Source organism: Microplitis mediator, chromosome 10, assembly GCF_029852145.1.
Source record: "Microplitis mediator isolate UGA2020A chromosome 10, iyMicMedi2.1, whole genome shotgun sequence".
Lineage (NCBI taxonomy): Eukaryota > Metazoa > Arthropoda > Insecta > Hymenoptera > Braconidae > Microplitis > Microplitis mediator.
In genome coordinates, this window is record NC_079978.1 from 1,944,142 (window position 1) to 1,963,721 (window position 19,580).

The 19,580-nt window shown below is 36.0% G+C and overlaps 2 protein-coding genes across 7 annotated transcripts in view; one reads left to right on the forward strand and one right to left on the reverse strand.

Moving 5' to 3' along the window:
• LOC130675366 (transcriptional activator cubitus interruptus-like) overlaps window positions 1-6,203 on the forward strand; it is a 73,139-nt gene extending 66,936 nt beyond the window's left edge. For all 4 annotated transcript variants that reach the window (XM_057480987.1, XM_057480989.1, XM_057480988.1 and 1 more), the window contains 5 exons: window positions 375-622; window positions 2,034-2,447; window positions 2,548-2,712; window positions 3,358-4,299; window positions 4,384-6,203. In XM_057480987.1, the coding sequence (XP_057336970.1) occupies window positions 375-622; window positions 2,034-2,447; window positions 2,548-2,712; window positions 3,358-4,299; window positions 4,384-6,114 (3,500 nt within the window). In that variant the 3' untranslated portion in view covers window positions 6,115-6,203. The remainder of the gene's footprint in view (window positions 1-374; window positions 623-2,033; window positions 2,448-2,547; window positions 2,713-3,357; window positions 4,300-4,383) is intronic.
• A 917-nt stretch (window positions 6,204-7,120) lies between these two features.
• LOC130675367 (cingulin-like protein 1) lies at window positions 7,121-17,089 on the reverse strand. Of its 3 annotated transcripts, none has more exons than XM_057480993.1 (13): window positions 16,931-17,089; window positions 15,563-15,737; window positions 15,368-15,466; window positions 14,317-14,808; window positions 13,844-14,234; window positions 12,447-12,817; window positions 11,945-12,379; window positions 9,885-10,058; window positions 9,078-9,811; window positions 8,900-9,002; window positions 8,530-8,824; window positions 7,805-8,349; window positions 7,121-7,325 (listed from the first exon to the last, which is right to left on the reverse strand). In XM_057480993.1, the coding sequence occupies exons 2-13, from the start codon at window positions 15,707-15,709 to the stop codon at window positions 7,272-7,274; spliced, it is 3,840 nt and encodes a 1,279-aa protein (XP_057336976.1). In that variant the 5' UTR covers window positions 15,710-15,737; window positions 16,931-17,089; the 3' UTR covers window positions 7,121-7,271. The 3 variants fall into 3 exon arrangements, with proteins under 3 accessions (XP_057336976.1, XP_057336975.1, XP_057336974.1); XM_057480992.1 differs by having other exon boundaries at window positions 7,805-8,445; XM_057480991.1 differs by having other exon boundaries at window positions 7,805-8,824.
• Window positions 17,090-19,580: the final 2,491 nt, after the last annotated feature.

Here is a 19,580-nt window from a genome sequence, read left to right on the forward strand (position 1 = left end):
TTCTAGACCGGTGTTAAAATATTTTACTTTGTGAATATTTTTACTTACTCGATCACTATACTTGTTAATAAATGATATTTTTTATTAATTTTCATAAAAAATTGACATTTTTTGTGTTTTATAATCTTTACAGTTAATACTCCAAGCGGACGCAATTTACCCCACTTTTACACCGACATTACTCCACTTTTACACCGGTTTTACTCCGCTTTTATACCGGTTACCCCGCTTTAACACCGTTATTTTTAACACCGGTGTATTACTCCTCCTATACCGGTGTAATTTCATTTTTACACCGGGCGGAGTTAAAACGAGTCCATTTTTAACACCGCTCTTTTTACAGTGTATTAATTATTAATTTTATTTTTTTTTAGCAATGAGTCCAGCACTGAGTATGCATCCAGGAATGGCACCACATATCCAGCAAATTCAAGCCCACCTCCTCCGCAGCGCAGCGGCCCTTCTTCCCCATCCCCTTCAGCCACCGGCTCCACCGCCACCCCATCCGCACAGTCATCCGCATTCTCACGGTCTTTCGCCGCACAGTCAGCTCTTCGTTCCGCCGCACTCGAGTGCCACGACGACGGTGGGTCCTCACGGTGTCCTGCCTTCTAAAACGGAGGTAAATATCAACCTGTCCAATAAATAAAACAATCAGTGGTACGCTGGTACCACGAGTACTCAAGTTACCTCAATAAATAATACGTTGAGTAGAGGAATAAAATTTAAATTGATTGCTCACGTTAAAGTGAGACACAGGCGTGATTGCGTACAGCAAACAAATCGTCGTTTTGGGCTTAACACGAGACCCACGGGCTTCCAGTACTACTTTATTGGTTAAGACTAAAGACTATACTGGGAAAGAGTAGAAGATCGTGTTACACTCACGGTCATCGGATTACTCAACCAATCTCATGTAAATTACTTACGCTATCCGTCGATTATTCTCCAATCTTTAATCTTAAATCTCCAATTTTATTATTTTACTCTTTTTTATTGTACACTTTTATAAATTTATAAATCGACGTACTTATGAACAAAACTTCCCCCCTTATTATCAAAATTACTTTTTTATTTTAATTTTATGTCAGCAATTGTCGTAATGCAAATTATCTTGACTTCCTACAAGATTATTTATAATTTTTAATTCAAAGGACGGTACCGAAAATAAATTCAGAAATGTTTTTAGTATGTCCGTATTGGAACAAGTCTCCTTTTAAATAAATAAATAAATTTTTTCAAACCCTACCGTAGCTCCAATTTAAATTTAAAAAAATCATTTCTATTTAAAGTAAAAAAGTTTACACGAGACACTTAAAAGTATGAAAACTTCATAAAAAAAAATTATTAGGAGACACTTGTAATTATACTGACTCACATTTTATTTTTTTTTACCATTAGCTTAAAAATTTGAACCCTGAACAATAATATCTATATGATGCATATTTAAATATTTAAAAAAATTATATACTCAGGCGTCAGAGTGCTCTATAAGACCGCATAGCATGACTAAGTAAGATTAAAATAAAATAAATAAAATAATAATCATACCTGGGTAAAGATCAGGAGTTCTTACATGTATGGTTACTTGTTCTCACGCAAAAAATTATTATATACACGTACTTATATCCATTATATGTCTATATTGGGTAACAAGTAGTGTATAGACAAGTGTGGTTGTTTTCTTCATATCATTTATATACATATATATATGGTTGGTTCACCAGCACTTTATGGTGTCGACTCTATACTACCGAGGATCGATTAATATAAAGCTGTTACGGTCTTAAAGTTAGCACGTGGCTACGGCTAAGTGCTGAGGATAATTACTGAATTGCGTGTTGCAAATTAAACATATATATATATACCTTGACAAAGTAATTAACTCATGATGACAGAGTATTATTTATACCGGGTACCGAGTGCCAGAGACGTGAATTTAAATTCAGCTGTAACTTAGATTAAGTTGTTGGTGATGTTGATGTTGAAGCGGAGTATTTATTATAATAATTTCTTTTTTCATTTAATTAAAGGGCACAGAGTCATGTAGAAAGGGATCCGACACGTCGAGCAGATCGATTGCTGCAGAAGCAGATACATCATCACGGAGGCAGACTAAAGTGAAGCGGGAACCGGCCACGACGACGACGGCGACTTCAACGACGCAGCCGCTCACGCATCCCCAGGGGCTAAGTCCCAGCGAGGACTTGAGGGACGAGCCGGGAGATTTTATTGAGACCAATTGCCACTGGCGAGACTGCGGTCTCGAGTTTCCAACTCAAGATGATCTCGTTAAGCACATCAACAATGACCATATTCATGCGAATAAAAAGAGCTTTGTTTGCGGATGGGAGGATTGTTCGAGAGAGGAAAAACCATTCAAGGCTCAGTACATGCTTGTCGTTCATATGAGACGGCATACAGGTGAAAAGCCTCACAAGTGCACGGTGAGTTTGTTTTTATCACAAAAGAAAATATTTTTTTATTTTTTTGTGTACGTTGTAGATTAATAACTGGTATTTACTTTACTTTATTATATTTTTATAGTTTGAAGGCTGCTTCAAGGCGTACTCGAGACTTGAGAATTTAAAAACCCACTTGAGATCTCATACCGGTGAAAAACCTTATACTTGCGAGTATCCAGGTTGCAGTAAAGCTTTTAGTAATGCCAGTGATCGAGCTAAGCACCAAAATAGAACTCATTCTAATGAGGTAATTATCATTTCATTTAATAATCTAATTCTTACGTAAGAGTAATCACTGGATTACATTAAAAAAATTATAATTAATTCCATTTTAAAGAGTAAAATTTTGTACTCAATTTGAGGTAAAAATCCCACGTGGCAGCAGCAAAAAATAATTTTTGGGGGTAACGTCAATAGAATTAATTATTATTTAAAAACTGTTGAACCGACCGCTAGTTTTTGAACTGTAAGATTCGCTCATAGACGCAAAATTTAATTTCGATCTGATACAAGTTACAAAAAATATCGCGGTTAATATATATTTATATGTACATAGATAAACTTTTGAACTAATATTATATTTGGAAACTATTCAAAGAATTAGATATGACACGTTTTTGTCATGAGGGCAATGACAGCCAAAAATTTTATGTCAGAAATTTATCTAAAAATGTATAAAAGAAATGAATTCTTGAGCACTTTATTTTTATTTAAAAAAGAAATTTTTCGTGTAGGGTCAAATCAGCGATCTACAGTATTGCTATCAGCAGATCGTAGAAATATCTATTTAAAGTACATACTTTTATTGTGTTAAAATACTAAATATAATTTTTATATATTTACAATTATTATGTTCAATTGAAATTTAGTAAATTAACAATTTTTTTTTTAGAAACCGTATGTTTGTAAAGCGCCAGGATGTACTAAGAGATATACAGACCCATCGTCACTGCGAAAACACGTGAAAACAGTACACGGAGCTGAATTTTACGCAAATAAGAAACACAAAGGCGGCAATGATGGGGGAGGAAGCGACGAAGCGGGCGCCGGAGGTAACAGTCCAAGTAGGAGTGAAGATTTGCATCCGAAAACGCCGAGTCTGTCGAGTCCGAGTGTAAAATCTGAGAGCGAGGCCAATAGTCCTCCGGGAATGATTCAGCAGCAAGGGAGTCCACTGGTTGGTGGATGCACCGACGAAATGGTCAGTGTTGGTGGCATGGCTGTCGACGGAGTGGTTCTGGACGAGCCCTGGAGCGAGGAGCCAGATAATCTGGACATCGCGGACCTTCCAGTCGCTCTACGTGCGATGGTTGGTGGGATGGAGACCCAACAGGCACCTCCGCACTCGCGGAATCGCATGAAGGGTCGGCTTAATGTGAAAGCGATGCCTTCACTGGCACCGGGCGTCGGGATTCGCGGCACCCGGATCTCTGGGCAGACTTCTCAGGGTAACATCGGTGAACTGAATCGCAGAATCACGGACCTGAAGATGGAAGGCGGTAACACGCGGCAGACTAGTCTGGCTGATTTGCAACTGAGGCTGCAGCCTCTGAGCGAGCCTCGGCGCGACAGCAACAGCACTGTCAGCACTTACTATGGCAGCATGAGGTCTACGGACTTTGGTAGTCGGAGAAGTAGTCAAGCAAGTGCCGTAAGTGCTGTGAGAATTGGACCCGCGGGTCCCGGAAGCTTTTACGATCCAATTAGTCCGGGTACTTCGAGAAGGAGTAGTCAAATGAGTACCACTTCCGGCAGAATTAATCCTCCTGGGCCTCTTCAGACTCAATATAATACCAACAATCTTGTTGTGCAAACTCAGAATATGTCTTTACAGGTAATTTATTTTTATCTTTATTTTATTTCTTTTATTTATTATTATTTTATATTAATTCTTTTCTTTTCTGTTTGTGCTAATCAGGGAGTTCAAAGTATTCCCAGCGAGTGGACAGCAACCAGTCATTGTCTTCCTCAGCCATCCGGTGACCGTAGAATGTCCGAACCCACTCGTGGTTATCAAACACAAAGAACCTCTCCACCAGTTCCACCGAGACCTAGATCAGCTCAACTACCCGAGCTCCATCCAAACCAAGAAGTCGTGCTGGATGAAGTGGGTGAGGGAGAGATGGTAGAGAACAAACTAGTTATTCCTGACGAGATGATGCAGTACCTGAATGAAGTTCAAGCTGGTGGTAACCAAATTAACTACCGCGGTAGTCCGCTGCCTATTTGTCAGTCGCCGATTTGCACAAACCCTCTCCACTACCAGCGCCAGCAGAATTGTAACTACACCAATCAGCACAATCAACAGCAAACCTGCTATCCAGCGCAGTCGCCTCAAATTCAGCAGCAGCCGCAACAGCAGATGCAAACAAACTGTCAAAATTACCAAGTACCCTCACCAGCTTACTCGCATTGCCCCAGCTCGCGTATGAGCCAAGCTTCCGGTTACTGCCCACCACAAAACTACGGACAAGTTCAATCTTGTGGCTCTCAAATGCAGCCTAGTCCCATGAGTCAAGTAATGTCACCGGGATCTCACTACGCACCCAGTCAAATGAGTGACCAACCGATGACCTCTCCAGCAGCCGGTGCGCTGCCACCCCAGCACGGAATACCACAGAATCTCCAACAGACTTCCGCGCAATTGACTCGCAACTGCAATCAGCAGAACCACCAAGTCTACTATCAAACCTACGGCTGCCAAGGACAAGTCAACAACAATTGCGCGGCCCAACAAGCTCATCCTCAAGCTCAAAACTGCTCTCCAGTCTCTCACTCGCCCGGTCTCGTCCAGCCTTGCACCCAAATCCGCAATTGCCCGCAGATGTCTCCTCACTGCACGCAAGTTCCAAGTCCCGGGGCGCGCATCAATATGCACAACACCCAGTGTGCTGGCCAGCAAACTCAAACCCAATGCAATCGAGTAAATAATCACGTCATGAATGACATCGCCGTAAGAAACGTTATTCCAGGTAATGACCAGCTACGTGACGTGAATATCAACAGTCCTGCTATCGGCCAGTGCCCAACAATGCAGCACTGTGCCCCAGGCGCTATAAAACCAATGCAAAATATGCAAATAAATCCAGGACAACCAGCACCAGCTTCATCTCCAGCCAACAATCTCCAGTGCACTCAACTAGGCGCGAATTGCGTCCATCCAGGTATCGCCCACTCGCCTCGACATAATCATGCAAATCAACAACTCAATTTACCCAAAGGCATGACTCCGATCTGCGCAAGGCAAAATAATTGCCGGGTCCAGTCTCAATGCGGCTGCGAACCAGCAGCCACTCAGTGCGCTCACAACCAGTTCGGATGTAACTGCCAATGGAATTACTCCGAGTGCTTCAACGGCCACAACATGGGCGAGATCCAGTGCCGTGACATCAGCCAATCTCAGCAAGGCTCGCCCGCGAAACCTCCCCAGGGCATGAGACAGGACTCATACCGCAGAACTCTCGAGTATGTGCAGCAGTGTCGCAACTGGTCCGGCACCCAAATTCACGAGACCAACGTCTCCAGTTCCACTCACCCTCTGTCCCTTCCTCAGCCTCTGCCCGCGAGCTCAAACATGGTCGTCAACGACATGACCTCGTCCCTGAGCTCTCTTCTGGAGGAGAACAGATTTCTGCAAATGATTCAGTAAATTTTCTTTAACACGAGTCGTTTTATTTTACAATCGATAATCGATCATTATTACTATTGGTCTTGGGAATAAAAATATTTTTTTGACTACCTCTCGGTGGCCCATGTGCCTTCTACGCAACCCAGTGCCTTTATTAAATATTTATTACATTAATTACTAATAATAGTTGATAAAAATAACATTAATAATAAACATGATAATTTTTAAAAAATACCTTAGATATTTTATCTAGTGAAAATAACCGTAAAATTTTATTGGAGTGAGAAATATTACGAATTATATTTTAAATAAAATGAATAATTATTCTACTGTACTGTAATAACATTTAATAAATTTATCGAGCTCAGTTAAGAGTGTACGATGTACGCTGTGATAAATATTAAAAATACAAATTATTATCTATTAAAAATAATAATAATAAGCTTTCTTTATATTATTGTAATGATTACTAAGTAATTGATCAATTATTTTAAAATATTAATTGCATTTATGTAATTAATGTAGACACTGCAAGGCCAATATTAAATTTTAAGATGTAGATAAAGTGTAGATCTTTTTTTTTTTTATTATTATTAACTCTTATATTAAATACAGTGAAACAATCACGTGTTAACATTTTCCACGGAATTTATCGTACTAATTAATTTTTAATTAATGTGGTTTTAATTTTTTTTTAATGAAAAAAGGAAAATAAATAAAATTATTCAGTGGAAAATGTTTTTCGGAGAGTTAGAGACTTAGTACCTAGAGGTTTTCTTAAATTTTTACGACTATAATTTAATTTTAAATGAATTTTATATTTGCGTAGACAATAATTAATAATTAATTAAAATATTTTGTGAATATTATACATATCTGTAAATCATTTTGTATCAATAGAATAGAATATTTTTAAAAATTACTATTAATTTATATTAATTAAAAATATGTATCTGAGGTATAGATAAATAATTTTTAAAAATGTTGTTAATTTTGTGAAAAATAAATTTGTAAACCTTTTAATGCTCCTTTTAAAACTTGCATTTTATTTATTTTATCAAGATTTAACTTTAAGTAAAAAATAATATTCATAATTAATAATTGATTAAAATTAATTAATACATTTCAAAATCTTCACAATAGTTTTTTATACTTAATTATAATTATTAAGTACGAAATTATTCTGCTGGATCGTTTGTGTCTTCGGTTGTTTTATCTGTAGGCTCTGCTGTCTGCGAACAGAAAATAGTATTTTACACACCTAGGGAAGTAAAGTAAGAAATGTCTCAGATCACATGTAATTGTTGGCCGAGGCGAAGCCGAGGTCAACAAACATGTGATCTGAGGCTTTCTTATTTACTTCCCGAGGAGTGTATACTATTTTTCTCCTCGACGGAGGCGGAAAGCGGCAACTTCGTTTTGCACAGCGGGACGAAAGTTGACGCTTTCCGCCCGGAGGTGAGAAATAGTAAATTACACACCTAGGGAGGAAAGTTGAACATTCCAACCCCAGGTGCAATTAATCTGCACCTGAAAGTTTAAATTTTAGCCTCTATTGGGAAGAACGCATGCGCTAATTTTTATCATATTTTTTCTTAGAAAAGCAGAAAACTTCTTCCCTCTAAACAGGGCAGGTATTTAAACTTCCGGTGCAGATCTGGTGAAAACTTTATAATTGCTATCAAAGAAATAGAGGAATAGTAGAAATTACCTGATCAGTATTTAAATAACTGGGTAATGTAACAGAAGGCAGAACATCAGGCATTGGAGGTGGTGCTGGTGGTTCACCATAAACTTCATGAAGTTCTTCGAGCCTGGTACTTAAAACAGATCCTCTGCGACTAGTGGCGCTCATTTTTTTCATCAGCCAATCAGCTTGCTCTTCTAATCTTTTTAATCGAGCTGCGCGTGATGCTAAAACTTCTTCTGGTGTTCGTGTTGGTTTTGATTGATTCAATTCTGATGTTGTTGCTGTTATTTCTGATGTTGATGTTTCAGGAGTTGAGGTTTCTAGTGTAGACATTACTGAAGTTGATGGATCCAGTGTTGATGTTTCTGGTGCAGATGTTGATGTCGTAGGTACCGATGAAGATAATTCATGACTTTTTTCATCTTCAAAAACTGACTTGTCAACTTCTTCATTAGGAACTTCATCTAATTTATCTTGAGTACCAAAAACGGTGATTCCACATGATGAATCAGTGTCGTTATCAAACTGATTACTGGTATCCAGAGATAGTGTAGACACTGAAGAAGCTGGGAAAGGACCAATTGAAAATACAGAAACAGAATTAATTATTTTCAGCGCCTCAGAGGTTATTTCATGCACATCAATGTCTGTGTGATCAGTATCTAAAACACAATGTGGTATGTCTGGTTGTTGAGTGTCCTGAGTGAGTATCAATGACTCTTGATCTTTCGTGTCCGCTTGGTTACCTGGACTTTCCATACATGCAGTCGTATAATCACTCGCTTCATGCTCACTGTCATCGGCATTGTTTATCTGAATTAAATTCTGGATAACGTTGGCCAGCGCTTGGTCTAGTGGGTCCAGTTCTTCAACCCGTTCCTCGATGACAACTTCTTCTGTAGCAACTTCATGATAATCAATAGTGTCAGGTGTTGGAGTTCTCTGGCGGTCTGGTGATGGTGGCTCGCTTTTAGGTTCTGATAATTCGTTGTCCGTTGGTTGTTCAGACTCAGTATCTGGTGTTGGTGTCCTTGGACTCTCCTTGAAATAAAATAAATTATCAAGTAAATAAATTAATTAATTCATTAATTAATTGAATAAAAAAAATTATGAAACCTTTCTGGTCCTTCGACGGGAACCGATTCTAAGTCTTTCATCCTTCGGTATATCGTCGTCATCAGTATCATCACCTCGTTCATCACTGAATCCACTTTCGGCACTAGAATATCACCAGTAATTAATAAATGAATAAAAATGAATATTAATTAACAAATTAATTAGATAAATAAATTACCTATTATTGAATGAATCATCAACAGCGAGAGCTTTACGCGCAGCAAATTCTCTTCTTAACTTTTTCCATTCAATTTCCGTATTACAATTTTTCTGACGCGCAGATTCCCATTTTTCCCGACAATACTCCAACTCTTGTTTCAATTCCTGCAGCATTATTCGTTTCTGTTGCAACTCATAGCGCAATATCTTCTCGTGAGTATGCAGCTGCTGATGTTGGGCCTGCATGCAGCCGACGATGTTCCAAGTCTTGCTCAGCTCCTCCGAGACCATAGTGAGCCGCTTTTCCTGCTCGCCCAACTTGCTCTCTAAATGTAAATTCAATTGTTTCATCCGTCCCATTTCTTTCTCCAGACTTTTCTTCTCGAGGATCAGCTCTTTCAGACGGATGTAAGTTTTGCTGACGGATATCACGAGACGCGGACCCGTCGGAGTGTCGACGGACTTGTAGCAGACGTTGGGGTCAGTAGACAAGGAAGCTGGTTCAGATGTACCAGAGGCGGACCCTTGGGCCGCGTGACAGCTCAACAGTTCCAGTAACACGCGCCAGACTTTGGGTAAATTATTAGCGATGTTTTCTTCCTGATCTTCGTCTTTCTTCTCTGTTTCAATGTCACTTGTTTTGGATTTATCACGGCCTTCTACTTGTTCTACGAGGTCTAGTAGTAGTTTTGGCAAGGCTGCAGCTTCACTGCCTTCTTCACGTGCCATTTCACTTATTAGTTCATGATTTTCCTGGGTAATTAAATTTTATTAAGTACAGATTTAATTGTCAGTTAATAATTAAGCATTAGATTTTAATAATTACCTGTAGTAGTTGAGTTAAGCGATCAAGATCCATGTCTGCAGATGATGCGCTTAGTAACATTTGGGAGAATAAACTATTAATAACACCCATCTGGTTTTGCAAATCACGACAATCAGCTTTTGTCAATCCCAGTTGAGATTCAAGGTTCGATATTTCAGTGTCTTGTGTATCAATCTATGGGGTAAAAAAATTCATTTAGTAATTTTAAATATTTTTTAACCATCTGTTGTTTTAATTTTTCTTTTTATTATGATGTTCTCTAGTAAGAGAAACCCAAAAAGTCCCAAAAAAAATTTTGTAATCAAGTTATGATGTCGCGTAAGGCGAGAGAGGATTTCGGAGGCCGACCTCCATGTATTTCTACGGAAAGTGGCCCGTAATTTTGCTCCTGTTGGGAATAAACCATCACAATATTAATGTTTTTTGTTTATTATGACGTCTTCTAGTAGAAGAAACCTTTAAAAGTCCTAAGAAAAATTTTATTTTTGAGTTCAGACCCATATGAGAATGAATAAAGATGGGTGGAGATGGGTGGACATGGGTAGAGGTGCTTTCGGTCTATGTCCTTCTGTGTAGAGGGGCTAGTAACTTTGCTCCTGTTGGAAATAACCCATCACAATACTGATGTTTTTTGTTCTTTATGATGTCTTTTGGTAGGAGAAACCCAAAAAAGTTAAAAAAAAAATTTTGTAATCGAGTTATGATGCCCCGTAACGCGAGAAAAGATCTCAGAGGCCGGCCTCCAAGTATTTATATGAAAAGTAGCCCGTAATTTTGCTCCTGTTGGGAATAACTCTACATAATATAAACGTTTTTTGTTCATTGTGATGTCTTTTAGTAGGAGAAACCAAAAAAAGGCCTACGAAAAATTTTATTTTTAAGTTCAGACCCATATGAGAATGAATCAAGAAGGGTGGAGATGCCTCGGTCTATGTCCTTCTGTGTATAGGGGCTAGTAACTTTGCTCCTGTTGGGAATAACCCATCACAATACTTATGTTTTTTGTTCTTTATGATGTCTTTTGGTAGGAGAAACCCAAAAAAGTTAAAAAAAAAATTTTGTAATCGAGTTATGATGCCACGTAAAGCGAGGGAGGATCTCGGAGGCCGACCTCCATGTATGTCTATGGAAAGTGGCTCGTAACTTTGCTCCTGTTGGGAATAACTCTACATAATATAAACGTTTTTTGTTCATTGTGATGTCTTTTAGTAGGAGAAACCAAAAAAAGGCCTACGAAAAATTTTATTTTTGAGTTCAGACCCATATGAGAATGAATCAAGATGGGTGGAGATGCCTCGGTCTATGTCCTTCTGTGTATAGGGGCTCGTAACTTTGCTCCTGTTGGGAATAACCCATCACAATACTTATGTTTTTTGTTCTTTATGATGTCTTTTGGTAGGAGAAACCCAAAAAAGTTAAAAAAAAAATTTTGTAATCGAGTTATGATGCCACGTAAAGCGAGGGAGGATCTCGGAGGCCGACCTCCATGTATGTCTATGGAAAGTGGCTCGTAACTTTGCTCCTGTTGGGAATAACTCTACATAATATAAACGTTTTTTGTTCATTGTGATGTCTTTTAGTAGGAGAAACCAAAAAAAGGCCTACGAAAAATTTTATTTTTGAGTTCAGACCCATATGAGAATGAATCAAGAAGGGTGGAGATGCCTCGGTCTATGTCCTTCTGTGTAGAGGAGCTCGTAACTTTGCTCCTGTTGGGAATAACTCATCACAATACTAACGTTTTTTGTTCTGTATGATGTCTTTTGGTAGGAGAAGCCCAAAAAAGTCCGAAAAAAAATTTTGTAATCAAGTTATGATGCCAGGTAAATCGAGAGAGGAGCCAGTCTATGTATTTTTATGAAAAGTGGCCTCTAGCTTTTTTTTCGTCGGAGATAACCACACAATTTAAACGATTTTGTTGTTTATGTTGTGTGGCACGGCATGAAATATGACTTCAAACTCAGTGTGACGGCAGTTAACATCATCCTCGTCTGAAATCATCCTGTTTCATCTCTGCCACGCAATATACTGCAAGTCATTTAATTAAATTAATTTCTTACCTTTTCTTGCGCCTTATTAAAATCTTCTTCCAAAGACTCCTTATCTTTGGTCAGATTCTTGAATTTATCTTTAAGATCAACCAGCTCTTTTGAGCAGGACTCCTTCAATTCCGCAATAACTCTAATCCGCTCGTCGTATAGGCACTTCAGTTTTTTTATATCTTCCATCTGGCGATCGTGCTCGGTCCTGAGGTCGTCGGTTACGTCAATATCAAGTTTGTCATCACCAAGACCTGCTATTATCTGCGACAGCATATTTTTCAACCCATTAATTTTTTCCTCGCGTTTACCAAAGGCCTCGCGGCTTTTGTTGGCAATTATCTTCAGAGTTTCAATGCGCCGGGCATTATTTTCCGGCTCACACTCTAAATGATAACGCAAATCGTCTATTTTTTCAATCTGCTGCCTTATACACGCCCTTAGCTCATCAGAAACCTAGCAAATAAACCCAAAAAAATTAATAGTCAAATCAATCATCAATTTGCTTATTTATCATAGTTACCTTCAGTACATCAGTAAGTCTTTCAGCATCAAGATGCACAGAGATGGGTTCCTGCAATTTATTTTTCCAGTCTTTGATTCCTGTAATTCCTGTAGTTGAAGTTGCAGCAGTCGATTCCTCCGTCGTCGTCGTCCCAACAGAAGAGGTTTCACTTTTTCGTGACGCATTTTCCGCTTGACTTTTCAATAAATCCAATACTCGCGATGTCTCTGAATGCGCTTCCTTCTCAGCATCTAACTCACGTCTTAGTCGGTCCATTTCAGATGAAACTGCTGCTATTGCACGTTGTCTAGCTTCGCGTTTCATACTCAGATCTTTTTTAAATTCTTCTAAGCTAGGGCGTTCATTTGTGTCTGATTCCATTGATGTTTCTATTATTCAACAAAAATAAATAAAATTTTTAGCATCTAATTAACTTGAGCCTAAATCTAAACCTAAATTACTACTCCAGTTCCCAGTTCTATGGTCTTCCATAAAAATAATTTAGTAGATAAAATCTAACTCTGGTTCCACTAAAAATTTATCTAGTCTAAGGCTGGATACCGGCCCTCTCTCTTATCTATTTTATTTAAGATAAGAAAAATTTACCCGCCAATTTCTGTGATAAACTCAATTAAACTGTCGCGCGGGTACAGGTCTCTAGTTGCAATTATTACACTGAAAAAAATAATCGGTAGCAGCTACCGATTGGTAATCGGTAGCCACTACCAATTATTTCCGTACCAGTTACCGAAATAATCGGTAGCTGCTCTCAATTAATTTTCGGTAACAGCTACCGATTATTTTGGTAGCCGTTACTGATTGGAATCGGTACCAGCGATCGAAAAAAAATCGGTAGCTGTTACCGAAAATTAGGTAACTGATACCGAAATAATCGGTAGCTGCTCTCGATTAATTTTCGGTAACAGCTACCGATTATTTTGGTAGCCGTTACTGATTGGAATCGGTACCAGCAATCGAAAAAAAATCGGTAGCTGTTACCGAAAATTAGGTAACTGATACCGAAATAATCGGTAGCTGCTCTCGATTAATTTTCGGTAACAGCTACCGATTATTTTGGTAGCCGTTACTGATTGGAATCGGTACCAGCGATCGAAAAAAAATCGGTAGCTGTTACCGAAAATTAGGTAACTGATACCGAAATAATCGGTAGCTGCTCTCGATTAATTTTCGGTAACAGCTACCGATTATTTTGGTAGCCGTTACTGATTGGAATCGGTACCAGCGATCGAAAAAAAATCGGTAGCTGTTACCGAAAATTAGGTAACTGATACCGAAATAATCGGTAGCGGCTACCCAAAAATAATCAGTAGTAGCTACCGATTGCCAACAGGTAGCTGCTACCGATTATTTTTTTCAGTGTAGAAAAAAAAAAATTAATAATAATAATAAATTACCAGGATCTAAAACAGTATCAGTATGTTGTGTTTTTTTGACACCTTCAACAATATCATTCAGTCTTTGAATCTCTCGCAAAGCCTCTTCAAATGCCTCAGTTTGTTTCTTCTTACTAATTATTTCTTCTTGAAGCGTAGCGCGTAATTTACAAGTCTCTTTGTCCTTCAATGCAACAGTCTCCTCTCTCACACATTCCGCTTTCTTCAAATCACTTTCCAAATCTTTGATTCGCATTGTGGCAGTGTCTTTTTCCATATGGAATGCATCCAACTGCTCAGTCAGTCTCGATGTCTCCAATTTTAATGAATCGAAATCACGTTTAATTTCTTCAAGATTTTTTTCTTTTTCACTCAAACGCGATTCGATTTTCTCACAATTACTTCTTGACATCTGTACCAACAAAAACATTAACATTTTTATAGAAAAACAAACAAATAATTATTTATAATAATTAAAAAAAAAAACTTCTTACATCATAATCCCTCTTAAGATTTTCAAATATTTTCTTCTGTCTCTCAACTTCACTTTCATATTTTTCCGGCTCCAGTACATTTTCCATCAACTGTATCCTGTCTATAGCTTTCTGACATTCGCGTTTATCGTTTTCGTCTTTTTCTTTATGCAAATTTTTGCAACACCGTAAATCACCTGCTCCAAATTTTTTAATAAAATTTTCTATGGCTTCAATTCTTCTCAGAAGCTGATTATTTAATTCCGTCTGACTGGAACCGTCAGCATACAATACTCCAGTCTTACAAATTTCTTTTTCTTCCCTCGCTTTGTTCAACTCCGCGTACAATTTTTCCAGCTGCGTCAAAAGTGCGCTGTGTGCTGAAGCCAATTGCTGATTAGCAGCCGCTAAATGTGAAACTGTACGCGTTAATTCCATAGCTTCTTGATTAACTGATGGTGCACTTGTTGAATAATCTGATTGCCAACCAGTCATTTGTGCAGCATACGTCAACTACAATACAAATTATATAAAAACTTTTGTATATATTTATTTATTAACTGAAAGCCCACTTTGCTATCACGAAATCCAACAACAATAATAATTATTCTAACAAAAAATAGTAAATCAAAGAGTTGTTATTCACTTGAAAGACAATCGCAGACTGAAGAGTCAAAACTGAAGAGCAAAGAACAAAGAATAAAAATGAATAAGAGACGGGGACAATGAGCCAAAATGGCACGTGATCTGATCGACTATCGTGGAAATGAATTTTCGTAGCTGTGACTCAGCATAAAGACTCAAACTACAGAGCAAAGACTCTGCTTCATTTTTTGGATACATGCCAATACTAGATTGCCGAGTGTTTATTTTTTATTATTAATAATCTTGTTACCATACTATTAATTACTAATTAAGTTACAAACCACCGACATGTACTACAAGTTAATTCAATTTAGCAGAGCCAGAGGCTATGGACCAGTACATAAATAGTATCCAATTGAGATTAAGTCAATGACCGTTTAAATAAATTTGTTCGATAGTATTTCATTGTATATTGAATAAAAATTACCAAAGTCTCACGTGGATGGCACAGACTTGAGATATTTGGCGCCGATGGTCTTTGCTGCCACCACTCTTCATTTCTTATGCTTCTACGTAATTGAGCTTCCTGTTATTTGGATGAATAATCAACAATAAATAAATACCGAATAATCTACATAAATTTTATTATTATCATTGAATAACAATAATAATTTTTTCATACTTGGCCTTGATGATTTGAAGACTCATCGATAGCTTCAGATGCTCGTGAAGTTCCAGGTGTATATCCAGCCCCCGTATAAAATGGTGGTGGTAATGGTGGTGGCTCATAATTACATGGGTTATTGTGTAAACTGCCACTTACTCCCATTATCAATCGTTAATCGTTCGTTATCGGACTAAAAAAATTTTATTGTCTATATTTATTTACTTATTTATTTATTTATTGGATAATTAGAAATTTTGCTGCGACACTTGATGGTTTTTACAAAAATTTACTTCAGACAAATAATAAATACTTTAATAACCGGATGCTTTATTTTTTTCAATACGCATATCAAATGGGTTATTTTTGGCTATTGAAAACACACCCGATGACGACAACACTCGATTTGCTCTACTTGCCCAGTTTATCGTAACTTTGATTGGCAAGCATCTTGTTCTTTGTCAATAGAGCTTGCGTTTACTTTTTTCATCGTGAAGTTTAACAATAATAATAATAATTATTATTATTATTATTAGAATATAGTCATTACTATTTTTTTTTACACAAAGAAAAATTTTGTATTCTAAGTAAAAATTTTAGATTTTAGAATAATAAACACCGTGAACTTGAAACGAGGGAATTTGACAGAGGGTAGTTTGGACCCCAGAAAAAATAAAATTTTTGATTTTTATGATAAAAATTTATGACAAATTTTTTTTAGACACTGGAATTTTAATATAATTGTGCGTATGGAAAATAAAATATTTGTTATGTACATTATTTTTTTTGTGTAGGTCCAAATTACCCCGAGTTGGTTGGCTCGCCTTTATCACTAAAAATTATTTGCTGGATTTTCAAAATTAAAAGTTTAATGGAAGAATGACTCGTCTGGAAAGTAAAAATTTTTGAATTTTCTCGAAATGCGAAGAAGATATTTCTGAAAAAATAATTTTTGAATTTTCTTTTCCTTTTTTATTATAAAGATGAAAGGAGAAAAAGCATTTAGTGAAACATTATTTAAAAGTGCCTGACACGTGCAAGAGGCCATGGGAAATGTATATAAATAGATGGTTGATTCTAAATAAGATAAATATAGAATTTTCGTATGAAAACAAAAGAGATTGCTTTTAATACTATTTATGTATTTAAAAAAAAAAAAACTCATACTTCCGCCTTTAATTTTTTATTTTTTTCTATATTATCACTGTATTATATAAATTTTTTATTTAATAGTTCGTAACTGGAGACTTAATTTAATCTAAACATATTTATTTACTATAACTTTTAAAATTAATAAAAATTATGTATATTTTAATGAAATTTACAATTAAATTAAAAAAAACACACACACACACACACACACATAAAACACTTGAAGAAACTCACGATGGAAATATTCACATGAATAAAATAATAATTATTTGTTGTTGTAATCAAACTTAAAAAGTAACAAGATTTAATATTAAGTATATAAAATATGATATTTGTTGAAGATTTTAGAGCGAGATCTCGCGGTGGTACTGGTACACCTTGCTGGCTTTTAGCCAGTAACCAGCCTCCAGTTTCATTTCAACCAGCATCTCTCTGCAGCTCTATAAATATCTCTAGTAAAACTTTTAAGAAAATACAGACGAATAACGAGCTAAAGACCGACATCTAGTGTCTTCTAAAGCTCTAATATCGAATCGAACAAAGTAATTGCGAGTCGAAGTTTAAAGTCAAATTCTACGTTCGAAATTTAACTGTTGAATCTGAGCTTAAAAAAAAATTTTTTTTTTAATTTTAAATGCGCGAAACTTCTAGAAATAAAATCAAATAGCGATCTATAAAAAAACCTATTGGAATTGGGACAGTATTTACTTATTTTAAATCCAAGCCGAATAACAAATTTATTTATTTTTAGATTTAAAAGTTTATCGATTAATTTAGGATGCTGTTTATTAGGGTAGTCATTAAAAATTAAATTTTATCAGACGCCCACACTGAGAAAAAATTTCTCTTTGGACAATTAAATTGGTTTTGTTGAATTCTATTAAGCTAAAAATTATTTGGGACAACTAAATTTTTTTACGTCAATATAATCTATTTTATCATTTTTAACAAATGATTTAATAGACTCTATTTGGTTGACATTAATATTTCTCTCTCTAAGATAATAAAATCATATGGTGGAGTTAAGAAAATATTTATTTAAAGGACAACTAAACTATTTTGTAGTGCCAACAAATCCAAATATTAGAGCAAAATATTATTATATTAACTCTAATAAATATTAATTAGACACAAAAAAAATATATTCATTTAGAATAAATATATATGTTTGTTCGAGGTTAATAAATATATATTTGAACCTAATGATTATTGAGTTAAAAGTTATGGTGTTAAGCAGCAGCAGCTGGAGTAGTTCGGTGCTCGCCACTAGATCGCGCCCACCATTTGTGGTGTCCCTGGTAAGATACTTATTTCGGAGTTTTTATATTCCGAGATTGAAGCATAGAAGGGACGAGTTATCCGCTGAAATTTTTCGACAGTACTATGTGGGTACACTGTATTACACCATGGCATTAATTTTTAATATTTATATTTTTTCTGAACAGTTTTTGTCAGGGCAAAAAGAAGTAAAGGAATTAAATTATTTTTCTAAATGTGCATTTATTGAACTGTTGAATAAATATTCTGTCATTTCAAAATAATATTTAATCATTATCAATAACTCATTCACTCGTTTTGTTGGTGGATTATAAAAAATTTAGTTAAAACAACCAAATATATGATTGGAAATGGGCAATCAAATCATTTTCTTGTCATAACTAAAATTTAGTTATCAGGAGAAAATTTTTTTCTCAGTGTATAAATATGACCCCTCGAGATGAATTTTTGATGAAGTCTTTGTCGCATGTAAGGCGCTTCTCCAGCACTTTCTTTTAACATACTGATTAAAACTTTGTTCCATTGAATATTCTTTGGTGGCATTTTGAAATTTTTTCTATACTCGCTCTCTTAAAATGAATTCGTGAAATTGTTTTCTTGATTAGCCGATTCTATTGTGGCTTTTATAAACTTAATAGTCTTCTGTTGGGATTCTGAGCAAAGATCAACGTTGACAAGATAAGGATTAAGCTCGATAGACTTTTCACCCAGAATTAAGTCATTTGACTTTTCCCGGTGACCATCCTGCCAACCCTGAACGATGATTTTCAATTGACTCATGACTGCAACCAAAAAATTAATACGATAGTGTTAAATTAATTAAATTTGGAAATTACAAAAGATTTATTACGAATTTCCGGAACTATTGCATATCTAAATAATTCTTTCAAACTCACCACGAATAACCTGTAATTTGATGAGAAACCCTATTGAATCTTATTTGTATCGAATCGATATTCAAATTACAATACATATTTCAAGTGCTTAATATGGTATCCACTAGAGTGGTCAGAAAAGAAAAAAATTTTTTTTTTAAATATTTAAAATATCGGGAAAATAATTATCATTGATTCATTCGATACTAAAAAGTATAGTAGAAGAACTCTTAAAATTTCAAAAAACTAGGAAAATTATTTTTTTTTAAAATAATCTTTTAATAAAAATTGCGGCGCTGCGCTCATACCGCGATGGACGAAGGGTCTTAACCCATCTTAATGGCTATTTTCCTGGACAAGAAGAGAGGGTAGATAATAAAAAATTTCGGTATTAGGTTCAGGTTTGTTCGAACTGAATTCATTTGAATTTAACTTAAATCGTAATGGATTTGACTGATGTTAATTTAATTTAATTGATAGTGTGAGTTAATTGAGCAATTCCAATAATCAAAAGAAAAATAAACTTTGAGTAAAAATCTTTCTTCTGTTAAATTACAAAATTAATGAATGAGTCAGTCAATGAACCCCTGACGCTGAATTGGATTTTGAAGAAATCTTCAAAGGAAAAATCAATCAATAAATTCCCCAGTCAAATTAAAGCCTTGAGCCAAACCTTTTATTGAACTGTAAAATGTATTAATGATTCTTCGGTGCATGTAAAGAGAATTTTT

What these genes read in the sequence shown, in the direction of transcription:
- LOC130675367 (XM_057480991.1), bottom strand. Translation starts at nt 15,709, where the DNA reads ATGGGAGTAAGTGGCAGTTTACACAATAACCCATGTAATTATGAGCCA. An exon ending in GACTTACTGATGTACTGAAG is followed by an intron (nt 12,380 to 12,446) that starts GTAACTATGATA and finishes TTTATTTGCTAG; the next exon opens with GTTTCTGATGAGCTAAGGGC. An exon ending in TTAATAAGGCGCAAGAAAAG is followed by an intron (nt 10,059 to 11,944) that starts GTAAGAAATTAA and finishes TTTACCCCATAG; the next exon opens with ATTGATACACAAGACACTGA.